Below are 17782 nucleotides of genomic sequence, written 5' to 3' on the forward strand. Positions count from 1 at the left end.
ATTATGATTTGTCATTGGGGGACAAAAAAAAAAATTCAAAAACTTTAATCTGACATAAAAACTCAGCACTGTAAACCATTAAAGTCCTGTGTTTCTTCTTCACTCATTCATCTTGAAGCGTTTCAAGCATCTGGAGTTTAAGGGATTCGTGTCAAGTATACCATATGCGAGCGACGCATTAAACGTTACAGCGTGCGCCCTTTGACCCCAGGGCTTGACCGACGCATCTGTCTCTCTGCCCATGTGGTATTTTTTTAATGTTCATCATGCTCGGCCGACACTTTCGATCCTCATAGCGCCGCGTGATGTCTCGCTCGTCTCGCACGCTTGTCAAATGTGATTTTGAGCGCAAAGTACGAATGTTACACTGCTTCTGAATGACATTTGTGACATTTGAGTCCATGTTCTACAAAATCTGTTTCCTATTGGTTTGTGTAGCTTTCATGTGATATTAGAATCAGCGGAAGACAAGTAGCATGTAACAAATTCCACAGGATCATATTCAATCCTATTTAATCAACTACTAATTCGTTCAGTCTTCACCCTCAGCCGAATGAAATATGTTTATATTTAAATTTCTGTAATATATCTACGATGTGTGAAGCAATTCTGGTGTCCACTTTGTACAGGAGTCCTGTGAGAGGTTTCGCTCTGAGCTACACAGATTCTTTTCTCATTCACTTTTCCCAGCGCAAAATAGCAAAAAAAAATCCAGAGGCTGGACTCCAGAGCTGCGAGATGAATGAAGGTATGGAAGATGATCTTTTTGAGCAGCATACAGGATTAAAGCACCACCGCGTCTCCGTCTTCATGTGGAGATAACATGAGGGATAAATCTGACCCACGCTTCTATCAGTGTGTACAAAGCATTGTAACATACAATATATTTGCTTAATTATAAATATTAAGCGTTCGATCTTAAATTTTAAGGTTAAGCAGATTTATTTATTTATGTATTTATTTGTTTGTTTCTTTTTATTATTTAGCCACGTTCGCATGAGAACTATTTAGCACGTTAGTCATTTACATTTTAATAGCTATTCTGCTAACTAGTTAGTTTGTGGAAAACGTCAGAAAAGGCTACTGAAATTTCTGTAAGCTGCAAAGTAAAGTAGCAAAAGAGCCTTTAAGATGGCAAGGCAAGGAAACCGAGAATCATGGAAGTAAGGTAAAAATATAAAATGTAACACAGCTGGAGCGTTTATTAACAGCCGGGACACGAGGGATCATAAATATTTACCTTCTCCGGCGCAATAAGGAGCTGAGGGGATATCATTACCGAGCCGTCACTCAACATCAGGTCGGCGTGTCTGGCAGAATTATAAGGGGGGTTATGATGAATAATGTCAAGACTCTTTTTAAATCAAGCGCATTAACAGGCCCAGAGTGTGTGTGTTTGTGTGTGTGGTCTGCCAGGCAAGTGTGTGTGTGTGTGTGTGTGAGACTGGGATTACAACCTGTCAGGCCACACACAGAGAGAGGAGGGATTGGGAGCTAATCTGGATTAAAGTGTGAGAGGTTAAACACAGATTCGTCCGGCTTTCTGCTGTAAATCACCCCGAAGACAGACGTGCGTAAATAGCAAAAATCAATTTTGCATGTGAGAGTGAAAGAGATTCGGCCCGGCAGTGTCGTTAACATTCAGCACCGATCCTTCAATCTGAGACTCGTCAAGACAAAAAATATAAACGTTCTGGTTCTGTGTCTCGGGTTATTAAAAGTAAACACGGAAGCCGGGAACATTAAAGTTACAGCATAGTTGGGTTTATTGGAGAGTTTTTCCAAATTTCATCATTTAGTTAACTTATTTCACGCCTCACTCTCTCTCTCTCTCTCTCTCTCTCTCTCTCTCTCTCTCTCTCTGTCACTCACTCATACACAATCATGCCTTACTATTCTTATGAGGACCTTTCTTTGACTTACCAATGATTAATGAAAGGTCCTCACAAGGATAATAAGACAAATACAAGTATGCATTTATATCTTCATGAGGATTAAGTCCCCATACATACATACATACACACACACACACACACACACACATACAGTACACACACCTTCCAGGCAAATGTCCCTACATGGATAGAAATATCTGACATTGTGGGCCTCGTAGGGACATTTTCCTGGAAGGTCCTTGTAAGGTTAGTAAAAACGATGTGTGTGTGTGTTAACTCAGAAATGACTCTGACCTGTTGGTTCCTCAGGAGCTCTTGGTCACACAATTCTACTCAAATATAAACTGTTGTATAAAGGACATTATTTATATTGACATTATTTCCTGTGCAGTGTCACCTAAATGAGGATGAGGTTCATTTCTGAGTCTGGTTCCTCTCAAGGTTTCTTCCTCGAATCATCTCAGGGAGGTTTAAGATTCTGTTTCTAAAGCTGCTTTGAGACAACGACAATTGTTAAAAGCACTATTCAAATAAATGGAAATGAATTAAATTAAAAATAGAAGGTTCTTACAAGGATAGTAAGTCAAACATAGCGTGTGTGTGTGTGTGTGTGTGTGTGTGTGTGTGTGTGTGTGTGTGTGTGTGTGTGCATGTTTTATTTTTTTACATCTTTTTGAGGACCTAATGTCCCCACAAGGGCAAAACTATTTGATATTCCTATCTTTGTGGAGAAATTTGTACACACACACACACACACACACACACACACACACACATTCGGTGTTGTGGACAAACAGCGCCCCCTTCTGTAAACTAATTGCAAAATACAATCACACCAATCCAATCAATACCTTAAAACAAAGAATAGGAAACATTCTGTATTTTCTGTTTTTATTGCATTTTCCTCTTTACAGAATTGAACATACATTTATGCAAAACTGTGCAAATAACATAACAAGCAGAGCCGTATGAGATGTGTTTGAGCATATGTGTGGGCGTGTGTATATGTGTGTGTATGTGTGTGTGTGTGTATGTGTGTGTCCATCCCTCTTGCTGTCTGAGGTCTGCTGCTCCTGGCACGAGCCCGGTATCTACCACCGCTCCAGCATCTGTTCCACCGAGCACCACACACACCCCAACCCCGGGCCAGACGGACCACCGCGAGCCTCCGTCCTGAATGGAAATCTAAAAAAAAAAACAAAAAACATACATCTTTTCATTTCACTCAGCCATCTGGAGACACAGCAGCACGACTGGAATAAACTTTGTCTCGTTGAGATCACAACGTTCTCGCTTTGTCCGAAACAATGGCGTGTTCCGAACGGACCGTTAGCGCTTTTTCATAAATAACTCGATGAAAAATGCTCCTGGTGACAGACCTGCACTTTCAGACTAATGGCTTCCCATTTATTATCCAAATTCTCCATTCAATACATTAGCATTTTTCTAGAACTTTCCTGTTTTTTTTTTCTAGTCATCTTTACTGATTTAAAGCGTCCTACAGAAACCCACCCCAGTACAACAACAAGGCTTAATGGCTCCATAAATCACCTGCAATCCTTAGGCTCTACTTCTAACTCCGGGCTCTGCTTTAGATAAACAGCTAATGTTGTAGCCTTAGCTGGAGCAGGTGTGTTAGCGTGTAAAATACTAGAAACTCACAAGGTTTATCTGATATTTTTATCTTTATATGCCCTGGTTGACATTTAAGAACCAAATATTCCACAGAATTTATTCCAAATCCTGAGTAGAGCATGAAATGTATATAAAAATACATTTAAAGCTACACCGCTACCTTCTTTGGCTACATAAAACTAGCTAGTGTACAAAAACGTTTGGTGACATGGAAATCTGATTATATAGAAGTTAGCTGGCTAGTTTTGCTACATAAATCAAGCTAATCTACATAAATGTTACACACCAAGGGTTACTAACTACGGTTCCAGCAATATAAAACTGTCTAGTGTTTGTTAAAGTTAACTAGCTAGTCGGATTACACATAACATGCTTGTTGTCTAAAAATGAACTAGTCAGATCTACATAAATTGTTGTTGCATAGCTAAATATATATATAAACCAAGTGGCTAAATACAAGTATCTAGTCTAGATAAAAGATTTTGTGTAAAAATAAACTAGCTACATAAAAGTTAGCTACCTACGTTGTTATGTAGTTGCATAAGTGTCATCTGGCTAGTCAGCAAGACGAAAGTTTTTACTATATAAAATTAGCTAAACTGCCCAAAGTTTAACTCTCTAGTTAACTATATAAATATAAAAGATAGCTAGCTAGTACATAAAAGTAGCTAGTCTGCAATAAAATAGATGCAGGTTGTGACCTAAAAATTCGAAAGTCCTCATTTTCACCTGTAGAGTTTGACGTGTGAACGGTGATTATCCTTCGCTCTCTGAGTCGTTTGCGTGCTGCACCACGGGAGGTTCCACCAGTTTATCGTAGGACAGCGCCATCATGATCTGATCAAAAACATCACACACCTTCTGTGTTCAGGTCATACAGCTTATTATTAGCTCGTCTATAGTTTCTATAAAGCAGCTAACAGACCAGGTAGTAAGCTAGCATGCCATGATATGTTTGTTTAGGTTTGTTAAGCAAAGTCTGACTTCAGATGTGTGTTTTTAGCATACTGTATTTTAGAGATGATGTCAGTATTCTGAAGCCTCATCACACTCTCACTGACCATAATGAGCGTGAGGAGAAACAGCATCATTCCCAGCATCACATACAAGTTTCCAGTTAAACCACCAGCCCAGAGAGGACCCAAGATGGTGGCAAGACCTCCGACAGAGCGCCGTACACCCTGACTAAAGCCTGCAGAAATAAACAGACACACACACACACGCAAACACACACATGCAAAAATGCACATGCACGCACACACGGACGCAAACACACACACGCAAACACACAGACACTCACACATGCAAACACACACATACACACTCATGCACACAACACATACACACGCAAACATACATACATAAACACACACGCAAACACATACACAATAAGACATGTAATAATAAAAGGTTTCATTTTATTCACACACACACACACACACCTTGCGTCTTCTCTGCAGTGACTTTGGAGAAGAGGGACACCTGGGACACTGCAACAAAGGGAAGCCCCAGCAGCTGCAGGAACACCCCAATAATGAACTCAGTCAGCTCCAGAGCAAAGCCACCTGATGTCATACACACACACACATTTGTCTTATTATCTTATTAGAACTGCCAGGCAAATGTCCCCTCAAGGATAGCAGTATCTGACCGTTATGACCTTACAGGGTCACATTATAGGGACAAATGTGCGTAAGTCTGTATTGTGTCACTATGGGGACTTGGTCCCTAAAAGGATATAAAAACAGACATGTTTCTTACTCTCCTTATAAGGATCGTTCATTAATATATACCCTGCCACTGGAAGGTCCTCATGAGGAGAATAAGGCTTGAATGTCAAGCAATGTTTTTATATCTTTATGGGACCATCATTTTTCTTACGGAGAAATCTTCCGTAAGACGTATAGTTTGGCAAAACAGCCAACAGACTAGCTAGTACTTGTTATACCACTGCACTGTCATATTCTCCATTCTGATTGGTCAGCATCGAGTCTGATCCCTGATTCGTTTCCTGAGAACGAATTACGTACAGACGTATTGTTTCTATAGTACACCACGCGTAACTTTCAATAGTCCATTTTTTTTGTTTGTTTGTATATTTACTGTAGTGTTTATGGATGGAGTCTCCAGTGTCAGTGCTTTGAAAATTCTTTTGGTAGTTTGACAATTCAACTCGATAACGTCGCAAAGAAAAAACTAATTCATTAAAAGATCGTCCAACTGCATATAGCTGCAGTAAGGCAAGTGATAACAGGAACTATCTTGTTTCATGGATCTTCTACAACATGAAAGATTAAACCTAATTAATTAATAACGTAAAAATTTGAAAATTGGTCTGGTGCAAGACGAATAAATCACACTGTACACATTTTGGGAGATTTTTATTTTTTCTTGGGCTAGTTTTATTGGCCACGGACCATTTTCAGACCTGTCAGGGAAACATCTGTGTCTTTTTAATTATCCGACACTCGCTGCATTTTCTCACTGGTGAACACAGCAGGCAGCCATGAATAATTGACGATTTGTTTTCGCACAACGTGCTACGTCCACTTCGGGACATCGTTCGAATTCTTCTGTAGCTTACTTCTGTAAGATGTACTGCATTTTCATTAAAAAAAAATGAACAAACAAACAAAAAAAAAATACTGAAGGAAGAAAAGAGCATCACTCTACACACACCACCTGGCATCAAACAGAGCCAGCATATTGTGGCTGTCCACACACAGGTATGTGCCAGTCTGTCTGGGCATGTGGCCAACAGAGCGCACTTTATAACACACACACACACACACGCATGCTTACCCTTGGGGTTAGCAAGGAAGACGAGGCACCAGACGCAGGCCACGCAGCTCACAAGCAGCCCGGCGGCCAGCAGCACGCGGTCCTTTAGCACGCAGCTCAGCCAGCGCACGAGGAAAAACCCGGCGATCACCTCCACGCCGCACAGCCCGTACATCACACTGTTCCCCAGCTCACCAAAGCCGAAGTACTTCTGTGTCATCGGCGTTACCATGGTCTGGAGGCAACACCAAGCTGCTCCATTAATCCTAACATTCCTCTCATTACTACATCATTATTTGATGTAATATGACACAATGACACAGTAACACTGTAACACCAAGAGCAGACATTTTGGGCTGTTCAAATCGTGTGGTTGTTTCTATGAAGTCGGTGAGACATGAGCTGTCTTTTTTTTATCTTTGGTTAAACAGCTACTAACAATTAACTATATAAACATCTTACGAACATTACTTTTATTTCTCAAAAGCTCTGTTTGCAAAAAAAAAAAAAAAAAAAACACAAAACGCTGGCCACTTCAACTATAAACGTTAAATAATCGTCACTATAAATTAAACAATTGTTTAATTATATAGCAAAGATAATGTATTCGGAGTTGAGTATTCCTATATGATTTGCCTTGAGCTGGAACGACTGAACCGCCTGACCAAAAAGTCGAGAAGTCGTGGCCTAATGGTTAGAGAGTTTGACTCCTAACCCTAAGGTTGTGGGTTCGAGTCTCGGGCCGGCAATACCACGACTGAGGTGCCCACCGAACCCCCAACTGCTCCCCGGGCGCCACAGCATAAATGGCTGCCCACTGCTCCGGGTGTGTGTTCACGGTGTGTGTGTGTTCACTGCTGTGTGTGTGCACTTTGGATGGGTTAAATGCAGAGAACGAATTCTGTGTATGGGTCACCGTATTTAGCCGTATGTCACGTCACGTCAGAATTGAGAATCTGTGGTACTCTGTGGTACCCAATCCGGTTTATTCTCTCGTAATAGTTTAACGAATTATGTTTCAGGCAAAGGAAGATACTTTGAACGCACCTCAAGTGCGGTTTGATTAAAAAGCGTGATAAACTGCGCGGTGAGCAGAACCACCACCTCCTCCTTCAGGAATTCTAGATAGAGAGAGAGAGAGAGAGAGAGAGAGAGAGAGGGAAACAGAACTTGGGCACAGATCGATAAAAGCTATATCACAATATATCACAAACACACAAACCTAGAAATGGTGCACAGGTCAATAAAGACTTTCCACAGTCTGAGATCATCTGCCTCAGTCACACCGGGAGGAATCGATGAAGAGTGATCTCACTCATGCTGTCACACTCACACACACACACACACACCCAAACACACACACACACACACTGGTGCAGCCTCTATCTCTAATCAACTCCTTTATCCCCAGGGGTGATGAAAATATTTTCCGGAGCTTACAGTTTCGGTTTCTGGAGCTTTTGGTTCCCAAAAAAAATAAATTAAAAAATAATAACGTTCTGAAAACTTTTTTCTTTCTTTAAAGATAGAAATCTATACATTTATAGATATTCCGACAACATGTTTACGTTTACAAACATTAACACAAATATTTGTGCTGGACAGGAATCTGTCCCTTTAAATCAGACACTGAATTGCAATATTCATTCATTCATTCACTCACTCACTCACTCACTCATCTTCTACCGCTTATCCGAACTACCTCGGGTCACGGGGAGCCTGTGCCTATCTCAGGCGTCATCGGGCATCAAGGCAGAATACACCCTGGATGGAGTGCCAACCCATCGCAGGGCACACACACACACTCATTCACTCACACACTCACACACTACGGACAATTTTCCAGAGATGCCAATAAACCTACCATGCATGTCTTTGGACCGGGGGAGGAAACCGGAGTACCCGGAGGAAATCCCTGAGGCACGGGGAGAACATGCAAACTCCACACACACAAGGCGGAGGCGGGAATCGAACCCTCAACCCTGGACCTGAACCGTGCTAACCACTAAGCCACCATGCCCCTGAATTGCAATATGATGCAGCATAAAAAGAACTAAGACACAAATAAAAATTAAATAAATGGCACAGCATCAATATGGCGATACACAAAGAAGAAGAAGGTGAGCATCCAAATAAATGAAATAGCAGCTTAATAAAGTGTATTACATTACAGTCAAGTTATTTCGCTAATAATATTAGTTCATTATTTATTTCTATATCTGAATGAAGCATGGTGATGGCAGCACAACATTGAGAATGAGCCATGTGCTGATATCATTGATCGATTTTTTTTTCCGACGAACTTAAGGTCCGTTGCAGATCAAGGACCTTTGCAAAAGAACAATAAGTTTATATTATTACTAATTATTCATTGATTTCATTTAGGAAATGATTATAGATTCTAACACAACTCCAGAAAACACCAAACGCACCTTGACTGGCGTTGAAATTCTCATAAGGGTCATCCAGGGGGCAAGGGCTGTCGGAGGTAGGCGTCACTCCAGCCTCAGATGGCTCGAGTTCTTCTGAAAGCCCCGTCTCAGCCTGATCGGACAGCACCATGGCATAGGATCCGGACCCTGGTGTTCCACCTTCACCCTGAGAGCACACAAGTGGCTGCTCCTCTTCTTCCCTGACGTGACGGAGGGCAGTGTACGTCTCAGCCGTGGAGTCCAGCGGAGGGATGTCCCAGTACAGCAGAACCACAGCTAACTGGAGCACCAGCCACATGGCACACATGAAGAGCTGGAGAACATACCGGACAAGGGATAACAGATTCCTTCATTTCACTTCTGAATGACATGATAGAACCGATGGCTGTGTCCCAAACCGTATACTAACGTACTAAATATTACACCAAAATAGAGCGTCAGCCATTTTAAACCTCTCTCACTCACTCGTTTTCTACCGATAATCCGAACTACCTCGGGTCACGGGGAGCCTGTGCCTATCTCAGGCGTCATCGGACATCAAGGCAGGATACACCCTGGACGGAGTGCCAACCCATTGCAGGGCACACACACACACACTCTCATTCACTCACGCACTCACACACTACGGGCAATTTTCCAGAGATGCCAATCAACCTACCATGCATGTCTTTGGACCGGGGGAGGAAACCGGAGTACCCGGAGGAAACCCCCGAGGCACGGGGAGAACATGCAAACTCCACACACACAAGGTGGAGGCGGGAATCGAACCCCCAACCCTGGAGGTGTGAGGCAAACGTGCTAACCACTAAGCCACCGTGCCCCCCATTTAAAACCTATGGTTCTATTTTCTTTAACTATTTATTGTACAATTTGGGACAGAACCGATGAGGGTGCGCCTTTTTGATGTCATCTTCAGAATGTTTTGCACAACATTTCTCACTTTCTGGATCATCACGAAAAAAAAAACGATCATTTGAAAATGAATTAAAGAAGAACATCATCTTGTTTTGTTTTGTCTTACCCCGGGGGCGGTGTACTTGTTCACGATGAACGGTCCCAATCGGAAATCACACAATCGCAGGAAAATGTTAAAAGCAGGTCCTAAAAACAACAAAGAGTATCATTGTTGAAGTAACCACACAAATATGACTCTTTTAAACAAGATGATCTCGTAAATCCTCACACACCAAGCGAGATTCACTAGTTTTCACCATCCAGTCAGCAATTTTTTTTAACAATAATCGGTCAATTCAGTTTCAACAAATCAAGATTACAGATGTTCTGAGAAGCTTTTTGTAAAACACTCATATTAATGAAGCATGGTGGTGGTGGCATCATGTTAAAAATGACGCTGTTGCTGGTGATTGTGCCAAATTCCTTCCATTAAATGACGCTCCATATATGCGCAAGCGACTCGGACTGACCGATCAGGAGTCCGGCTTGGCGTGATGCCATCACAGCGGCGAACACTCCTGCTCGTTCTTCAGGAAGGGTGGTCCGCGTCAGGAAGCCAAAGATGGACGAACCTGCGCCGGCGCCAATACCTGGGATCATTTTAAACACAAGCCGTGTTGTACAACAGACATTTTGAAGATTCACCAAGACAAATGATGACAACTGAATCCGTGAGACTTTGCAGTTTATCGAGTGACCGTTCTCACCTGCAACAAGGCGACTGGACAGTAGAAGCCATTTTGAGTAGCCTATGAAGTACATGAAGTTCCCTACAGGAAGAAATAGTTCTTTGTGTTCAGTAAAAACTAGCATGTAAGGAACGTGCTGTTGCAGGAAACTCATCAACAGCAGAGTGGCGTGATGTGGCTCAATATAACATAGACTTACAGTCACCATCCTTAAAGTTGAGTATTTTTCAATTGTTCCTGTGAAACCACAAAGTGCAAAGTTTTGAAAAGTCATCCATGCTGACAGACACCGGAGACTCTTCAGAAATGCGATGCACTAAATGTCTCACTTGACTTCTGTCAACATTCGTTTCCTTCTTAGTCCTAGGTTATGTGGCGCATCTGCCTTACAAATCACGGTTACTATAGAAACATCAATACAAGCAATCAAATACTGTAAATGTTGGCAGTTTGCTATGGTATTAGAGGAATACAACACTTCATGACAGGGGAGGTTCTAGGCCTTCTTTAGGGTGTCTCCAGCCTCCTGTCTGTGATCTCAGCCACCCTAAAACTAAAAGTATAACTTTTACTTTCAGAAATAAACAATAAAAATTACATTAAAATGCAGGACGTGTTGTCGATGGGAAAGAAAACGATTTATCAAGTTTGATCCAAGAGCGATTTTTTTTTACTTTGCTTTTACGCGCCTGCGTTATAGTCTTTCAAAAGTGCGTCATCATCTGCTTTATTTGACCGGAGAAGCACAGGGACGCGCAGCGTGCACACGCAGTCAGAGCTGGAGGCGTTTATCTATAACGTTAATCGGCGGAAAGCCGCAAAGACGGCAACCAAAAGCAGTGAAATGTCACTATTCTTATTACCAGAGTTGTAGCAGAAACAAAATATTAATGCAAACAATCCATTCAATACTAAATAAAAATAACATTTATTGATTTGGTCTTTGTCTTGTGAATATTAGTTTATTAATGACTGCATTCATTAGACACACTGTTTGTAGAGAATGCACACATACATGAACTGATCTGATTCAAGACCGACATCATTACATCATGCATAAAATTTTGGTGTCCACTTTTGCCATTTTAAATAACACCATAACTTTTGGCTTACTATGTAGTCATATAATATATAATATAAAACTCTTCTTGTTTTCAATTCTCACTGAGGGCTAAAAACCCCTCTAAAGATGAGACCCTAGAACCGCCCCTGCTTCATTATGCTGTTTACTGAAAAGAATAAAGATTAAGGGCCTCTAACTAACGGCGACTCCTCTTCATCACACCACACTGGTGTTGATTATTTTCCCCATAACACTTCAGGTATCATGTGCTAGTGTGTGGAGATAGCACAGTTCTGTCCTGGCTTTTTCGCTCAATGCTTACCTACAATCTCAAATAGGTTAGAGAAAAGAATGATGGTTTTTGTAGTGCGGGTTTTATCGGACCAGCGTCCGAATATCGGCCCCGTCACGAGTCCGCTGAAGCTAAACGCGGACAGACCGAGCCCAAGGAAATACGGCGGAGCTTCGAGAATCTGAAGATACCTCCAGATAGTGGGGAGGATAACAGCTTTGAGAGAAAAAGAGACAGACAGAGAAAGAGACAGAGAGAGAGAGAGTCATAATAGTCGTACATCATAATCACATAATTCATTATAACCTGGTTGATGACAATCAAGTGCAAAAGTTTGTACACCCCCTCCACACACACACACACTGTACAGATTCATTGTGGTATATTGAGAACTTAGGAGTCACACAGACCACACCTTTTTTGTTTTGTTTGTTTGTTTGATTAACAGCGCTACAGGCCACAGGCCACACCTTTTTTGTTTTTGTTTGTTTGTTTGATTAACAGCGCTACAGGCCACAGGCCACACCTTTTTTGTTTTTGTTTGTTTGTTTGATTAACAGCGCTACAGGCCACAGGCCACACCCCTTCCGTTAATCTGCCAGGTGCGGAGTCTATACTTCCTTCAGTGGAACCAGAAGGTTAATAGACTAAGCCACATTTCCTGGAACTGACACTGAAGCCACGCCCTCTTCTTTATGTCAGGAGGACACGCCTCATTCCCGTTGGTTTTATTACACATTATTTAATAAATGTCATCAAAGAATAGATTAAAAGAAACAGGAAATAGTCTTATTATACTAATTATTATTATTATTAGAATCTAATATAACATTGTGGATTTTTTTCAGAATCTGGAGAAGTGTGACACACACACACACTTGCTTCATATTCAATCCACAAACATATTCTCTACATATCCAAACACAGCCACTCACCATATTCAATACCACTCAGGAAAAACAGCAGCCCAATGGTGACAAAAGAAAGTTTCCTCTTACGCCTGTAATCCATCGGTACGACTTACAACAACGGTGCTTTTTTTTTTCACCCCGAGCGTCTTCACGGCCCCATTTTTCATCCCAGCTTTGAGGAAACACTCCAAACGAGAGACGTGACGTTCTCACTTAAAACCTTTCTCCCACATGGAGACCGTTTGGATTCATCCGTCTGTGCTCTACTGTTGATCTTTCAATCAGCTTTACACACAGGATTTAGAATAAAAACAGGCAGATTTTCACTTCTTTATAAAAAATAAAAAAATAAAATAAAGCCACCTTTATCCAGGAGGCATTTCAGTCCCGGCTAACCTGATCGCCTCCTGCATAGGGTCAAAGTTTCTGAAACTGTACACTGACCAGTAGCAAAGTCTATGTATTATTAATGTCTGTGAAATAAAGATGAGTTGGAATCTGATTCCGTTAAAAAAAAAAAAAAAGTGGCTTTGAAGTTCAGGGCAATTTGTGGAAAGATGAACAGCTTATTAGCTTCCAAATGAGCCTCGTTATATGAGTCTAGCTTGTTATCTCTTAACATTAGTGTTCATTCATTCAAGCGTTATTCTTTTCTGAACACATGCTCAAGTGATTTATTCCTTTTGCACCACAGGAATTAAAATTTCTTATATATATATATATATATATATATATATATATATATATATATATATATACGTATATATATATATATATATACGTATATATATATATATATATACGTATATATATATATATATATACGTATATATATATATATTATTCCTTTTCTTCCATCTCTTAGATATGGCGGTCTCTTATCTCTTATCTCTCTTTATCTCTTATCTCTAAAAGGAAAAAAAATTGGTTCACTTGAAAAGTGGGTGGTAGAGTGAAAAATATTCTATAAATAAATGCTGTAAAATTCCTGAATAATATCCTCAGGTTCTTACACTGAACATTTTCAAAAGCAGGCCTGTTGATTGACTTGCATGCGAGTAGGCCCTTTAGCCTCAGGACATAATGCGACACAGGTGAGCTACATCGTATTATGAATGTTTCCACATTTTTAACATTGGCGTTTCGTGAATAATAGATGCTATTTTGAATTGGGAGCTCGTTCATTATTCATGCGCGGACATGATAAAGTGTGGTTTTAACGCCGTATGAGTTCAGTCCTCCAGTCAGACGACTTTAATGAAAAAATCCATGCGTAAACGTGCGATGCCTCGGAGAAAACACAGAACACACTTTATGGGGTAAGATGTTCAGTTACAGTCGATTGTTTATAGAGTCATAAGATTTTTGTGTATTGTGTATTTGGTTGGGGGGGCACGGTGGCTTCGTGGTTAGCACGTTCGCCTCACACCTCCAGGGTTGGGGGTTCGATTCCCGCCTCCGCCTTGTGTGTGTGGAGTTTGCATGTTCCCTCCGTGCCTCGGGGGTTTCCTCCGGATACTCCGGTTTCCTCCCCTGGTCCAAAGACATGCATGGTAGGTTGATTGGCGTCTCTGGAAAAAATTGTCCGTAGTGTGTGATTGCGTGAGTGAATGAGAGTGTGTGTGTGTGTGTGCCCTGCGATGGGTTGGCACTCTGTCCAGGGTGTATCCTGCCTTGATGCCCGATGACGCCTGAGATAGGCACAGGCTCCCCGTTCGGATAAGCGGTAGAAATTGAGTGAGTGAGTGAGTGAGAGTGAGAGAGTGTATTTGGTTGCATCCAGATATTCACAAACAATTTGTTTTGAGTGAACGTAATGCTAATATTAGTGCTACTGTGAAGTTTGAGGTAAAGCGTGAGGGTTTTAGTTGGTAAATAAAAAACAAAAGCAGTAGGAGGATGACGTACTGTAGGATGATCCAAAACTCACGCGACAGCTACAAATACGTTTGGCCAAACCAAACTAAACAAAAATCTGGAGCCCAGTGATTGATGGCATGACAGTTATCTATCATTAGAGGATCCATCCTGTATAATCTGACATGGAGAACATGTCGGCCTGTTCCCTGAGAAACTAACCAGGAAAATCACAGCAGTCTAAAACTGGCTCAAGTCCACTAACAAGTACAGCATAGTCAGAAATCATTCAGAATAAACTCTGTTATTTTTTTGAAATAATAACTGAAAATCTGTAGAGTTTTTGATAAATAATGTATCTCCTGCTAGTGTACTCAGACTTGGAAGCCCCACTGTACGAATACACATCCAGCTGAAATAATGGTCCCATTGGATATAATTATTATGTTGCCTGCCGGTGGCGGTTCCTATAGAAACCCCTGCCTGGGGCATTAGATCTCAGAAGGCAGGCCTGTTTTTTTTTTTTTTTAAACTCTGGCTGTAAGATGCCCGTCCCCTAAGTGCCCTCTGTGGCACTGTATACGGCACCGTGTGCGCTGAACAAGGCCAGGAACTGTGCAAATACAAACAAATCTGTGCTGGAGCTCATCAGAATTAGGCATGCTTCTGAGTCCGTCCCCTCGAGGGTCCTTCAGCATTCCTGTTCACATCAACCTCCGGAGACGGCGCACAAGGTGAGGGCCTGATTCTGGAAGGGAAATGAGTGATCCATTTTTTATAAGGGGAAATAGATAAAGTCCTAGCGGGAGTTATAGATTCCGTGCGATATGAATCATGGATCATTCATTCACAAGATTGGTGAACTTTTGGCTAGGACATATTGCAAAACATTATACGGTTGCGTTATAAGTGTGGTGTGATATTACATCCATGTTGAAGCAGTTGTTGACCTGTATCACACAAGCAAGCGTTATTTTTTTCAGTTTGTTGCATTTTGTTATTATTATTATTATTATTATTATTATTATTATTATTATTATTATTATTATTATTATTATTATTATTATTATTATTATTATTATTACATTGATTTATTAGTGAGGGGGCACGGTGGCTTAGTGGTTAGCACGTTCGCCTCACACCTCCAGGGTTGGGGGTTCGATTCCCGCCTCCACCTTGTGTGTGTGGAGTTTGCACGTTCTCCCCGTGCCTCCGGGGTTTCCTCCGGGTACTCCGGTTTCCTCCCCCAGTCCAAAGACATGCATGGTAGGTTTATTGGCATCTCTGGAAAATTGTCTGTAGTGTGTGAGTGTGTGAGTGTGTGAGTGAATGAGAGTGTGTGTGTGTGTGCCCTGCGATGGGTCGGCACTCCGTCCAGGGTGTATCCTGCCTTGATGCCCGATGACGCCTGAGATAGGCACAGGCTCCCCGTGACCTGAGGTAGTTCGGATAAGCGGTAGAAGATGAGTGAGTGAGTGATTTATTAGTGTATTTATTTTTGGTCCTGGACTATCAACTCTGATCTCATTCGAAATCTGTCAAAAGAAGGTTACAAGAAAAAGGTTACAAGAAATCTTACTAAGGCTTTACCTGCTAATTCTGTAATGTTGAGGAACCATGATTGATTCCTATGGGCTGAGGTGGCCATAATAAATTTCACAAGAATGTTAAGCTTTATGAGTATTTTATACTAGCTTACTCTAGCTAGCTAGTCCAAGCTTGTGTCTGCTTTCTCCTAAAAGTCTAAATCATAGTCCTGTACCACTTGTAAGGATAATCTGTGTTCTTGCAGAGAGATCCTTCTGTATCCAACCACCGTGCCCGAGTCACGGTGGAGAAGAGGTCATGGTGGTGGTGATGATGGTGGTGGTGAGAAGGCCAAAACCCAGGTTCCTGTTTCCAGCGTAGGAGAAGAGAGAGCATTGCTCCTGGGCTTCGTCATGATGGGCTTCTCCATCCTCATGTACTTTGCGGTAGGGATCGTTGTGATAAAGCCATGTGTTCACAGGTAAGGACAAGCAGAAAGTGTTAGTTAGTTAATAATGGTTACACTTGGAAAACCACAAACAGTGAACAAAACTCGCTTAAAATGATCTGACCAACAATTTGTAGATGATTCAGACATTTTTTAGCTTTTTCTAAACTAAACTTAAAGTCTATTATTCAGTGTTTTAACCGGTCGGTTTATAGTAAGTGCTCTTACCATGCAGTGAATGGGGAGATGCCACCAACTGCTCACTGATCCAGGCTGAGTTTCTAAACGAGTCTGATGAACGAGTGAGCAGTTATCCGTGTCTTCATGTCTTGGTGAATGCCACAGCTGTATCATCTGAAAAAACACTGCATCTACGCTACGATGAAGCAGCCGTGAACCTGAGTCCAGAGGTACTGACTTTAATAACGTGAGAGTTGAAAAAAACAATGATGATAGTGGGTACAGACCCTACTGTGTAAAAGGTAGAACCGTTGAACTACTTCACAGGGTTGTGAATAAAAATGGGAATGAATGAACTTACTTTCTACTGGAGGCTTTGATGTCCATCATTAACTGCATCTTCTTTTCCCTTTAGTGTTTCTACACCCCAAAAAACCACCAAAACAAATCCGACGTGGTGGAAGAGGCTCGGAGAATCAAAGACGTCTTCTTTAAACTGCAAGGCCAGGATGTAAGATGCTACCTGAGCACTCGTTACCGAGAGGACGCCATCCTGACGAAGAGGCACAACCTGCATGTTGCGTTGCAGTGCATGGTGTGGCCGAGCCTCTTGCTTTTTGGAGGAGTGTTGCTGGTCGGTCTGGTTATGCTGACACAGTACCTTGCTCAACTGTGTAATGAAGTCATCCAAGAAAAAGAATTAATGGAGGACGAGCAGAGCACAACTGGGCAGAACAAACTCTATCGATTTCTTCCATGCAGGCCCTGGAGTCCCAGCCTATAAGAAGATGATTATGGCAGCCAACCAAGCTCTATGTGTACAATACTGTAATGATTATGGTCCTATATGGATTATTGCCCCCTTAACCTTAAATTGCTTACTACATCATTTTGATTGGTGAATGCATCTTGCAAATAAGGAAATCTATATTTGTGTTATAATTGTGGGCATATGATATGGTCCTGATATGCAGGATGTTGGGCAGCTGGTTGATGTTGATAGCTTACAGCTCCAGGGTCTTACGGTTTGATGCTTCTCAGACTCTGTGGAGTTCCACATGTCCATTGAATCGTCTAGTTACCTGCCATCTCCAAAAGTAGGTGGGTTGACAGCTGTA

The 17782-nt window shown here is 41.6% G+C and overlaps 2 protein-coding genes across 2 annotated transcripts; one reads left to right on the top strand and one right to left on the bottom strand.

Moving 5' to 3' along the window:
• Positions 1-2953: 2953 nt before the first annotated feature.
• On the bottom strand, positions 2954-12752 carry mfsd8l2 (major facilitator superfamily domain containing 8-like 2). Its single transcript, XM_060873360.1, has 12 exons — positions 12677-12752; positions 11772-11957; positions 10405-10467; positions 10168-10287; positions 9765-9844; positions 8744-9056; positions 7359-7432; positions 6333-6546; positions 4973-5095; positions 4592-4722; positions 4260-4367; positions 2954-3080 (listed from the first exon to the last, which is right to left on the bottom strand). The coding sequence occupies exons 1-11, from the start codon at positions 12750-12752 to the stop codon at positions 4287-4289; spliced, it is 1461 nt and encodes a 486-aa protein (XP_060729343.1). The 3' UTR covers positions 2954-3080; positions 4260-4286.
• Positions 12753-13910: 1158 nt separating this feature from the next.
• On the top strand, positions 13911-17496 carry kcnmb3 (potassium calcium-activated channel subfamily M regulatory beta subunit 3). The gene is given in 4 exon segments (XM_060873587.1): positions 13911-13971; positions 16302-16517; positions 16720-16894; positions 17080-17496. Coding segments are annotated over 4 exon segments (858 nt in total). The 5' UTR covers positions 13911-13921.
• The last annotated feature ends 286 nt before the right edge of the window (positions 17497-17782 follow it).

The sequence above is a fragment of the Tachysurus vachellii genome, chromosome 7 (assembly GCF_030014155.1).
Source record: "Tachysurus vachellii isolate PV-2020 chromosome 7, HZAU_Pvac_v1, whole genome shotgun sequence".
In the NCBI taxonomy this organism is placed as follows: domain Eukaryota; kingdom Metazoa; phylum Chordata; class Actinopteri; order Siluriformes; family Bagridae; genus Tachysurus; species Tachysurus vachellii.

Coding starts and splice junctions, on each gene's coding strand:
- mfsd8l2 (XM_060873360.1), bottom strand. CDS start 12,752: ATGGATTACAGGCGTAAGAGGAAACTTTCTTTTGTCACCATTGGGCTG. Junction 6,547..7,358: donor TTAATCAAACCGCACTTGAG/GTGCGTTCAAAG, acceptor TGTTGCCTCCAG/ACCATGGTAACGCCGATGAC. Junction 4,368..4,591: donor TTCTCCTCACGCTCATTATG/GTCAGTGAGAGT, acceptor GTTTTTGATCAG/ATCATGATGGCGCTGTCCTA.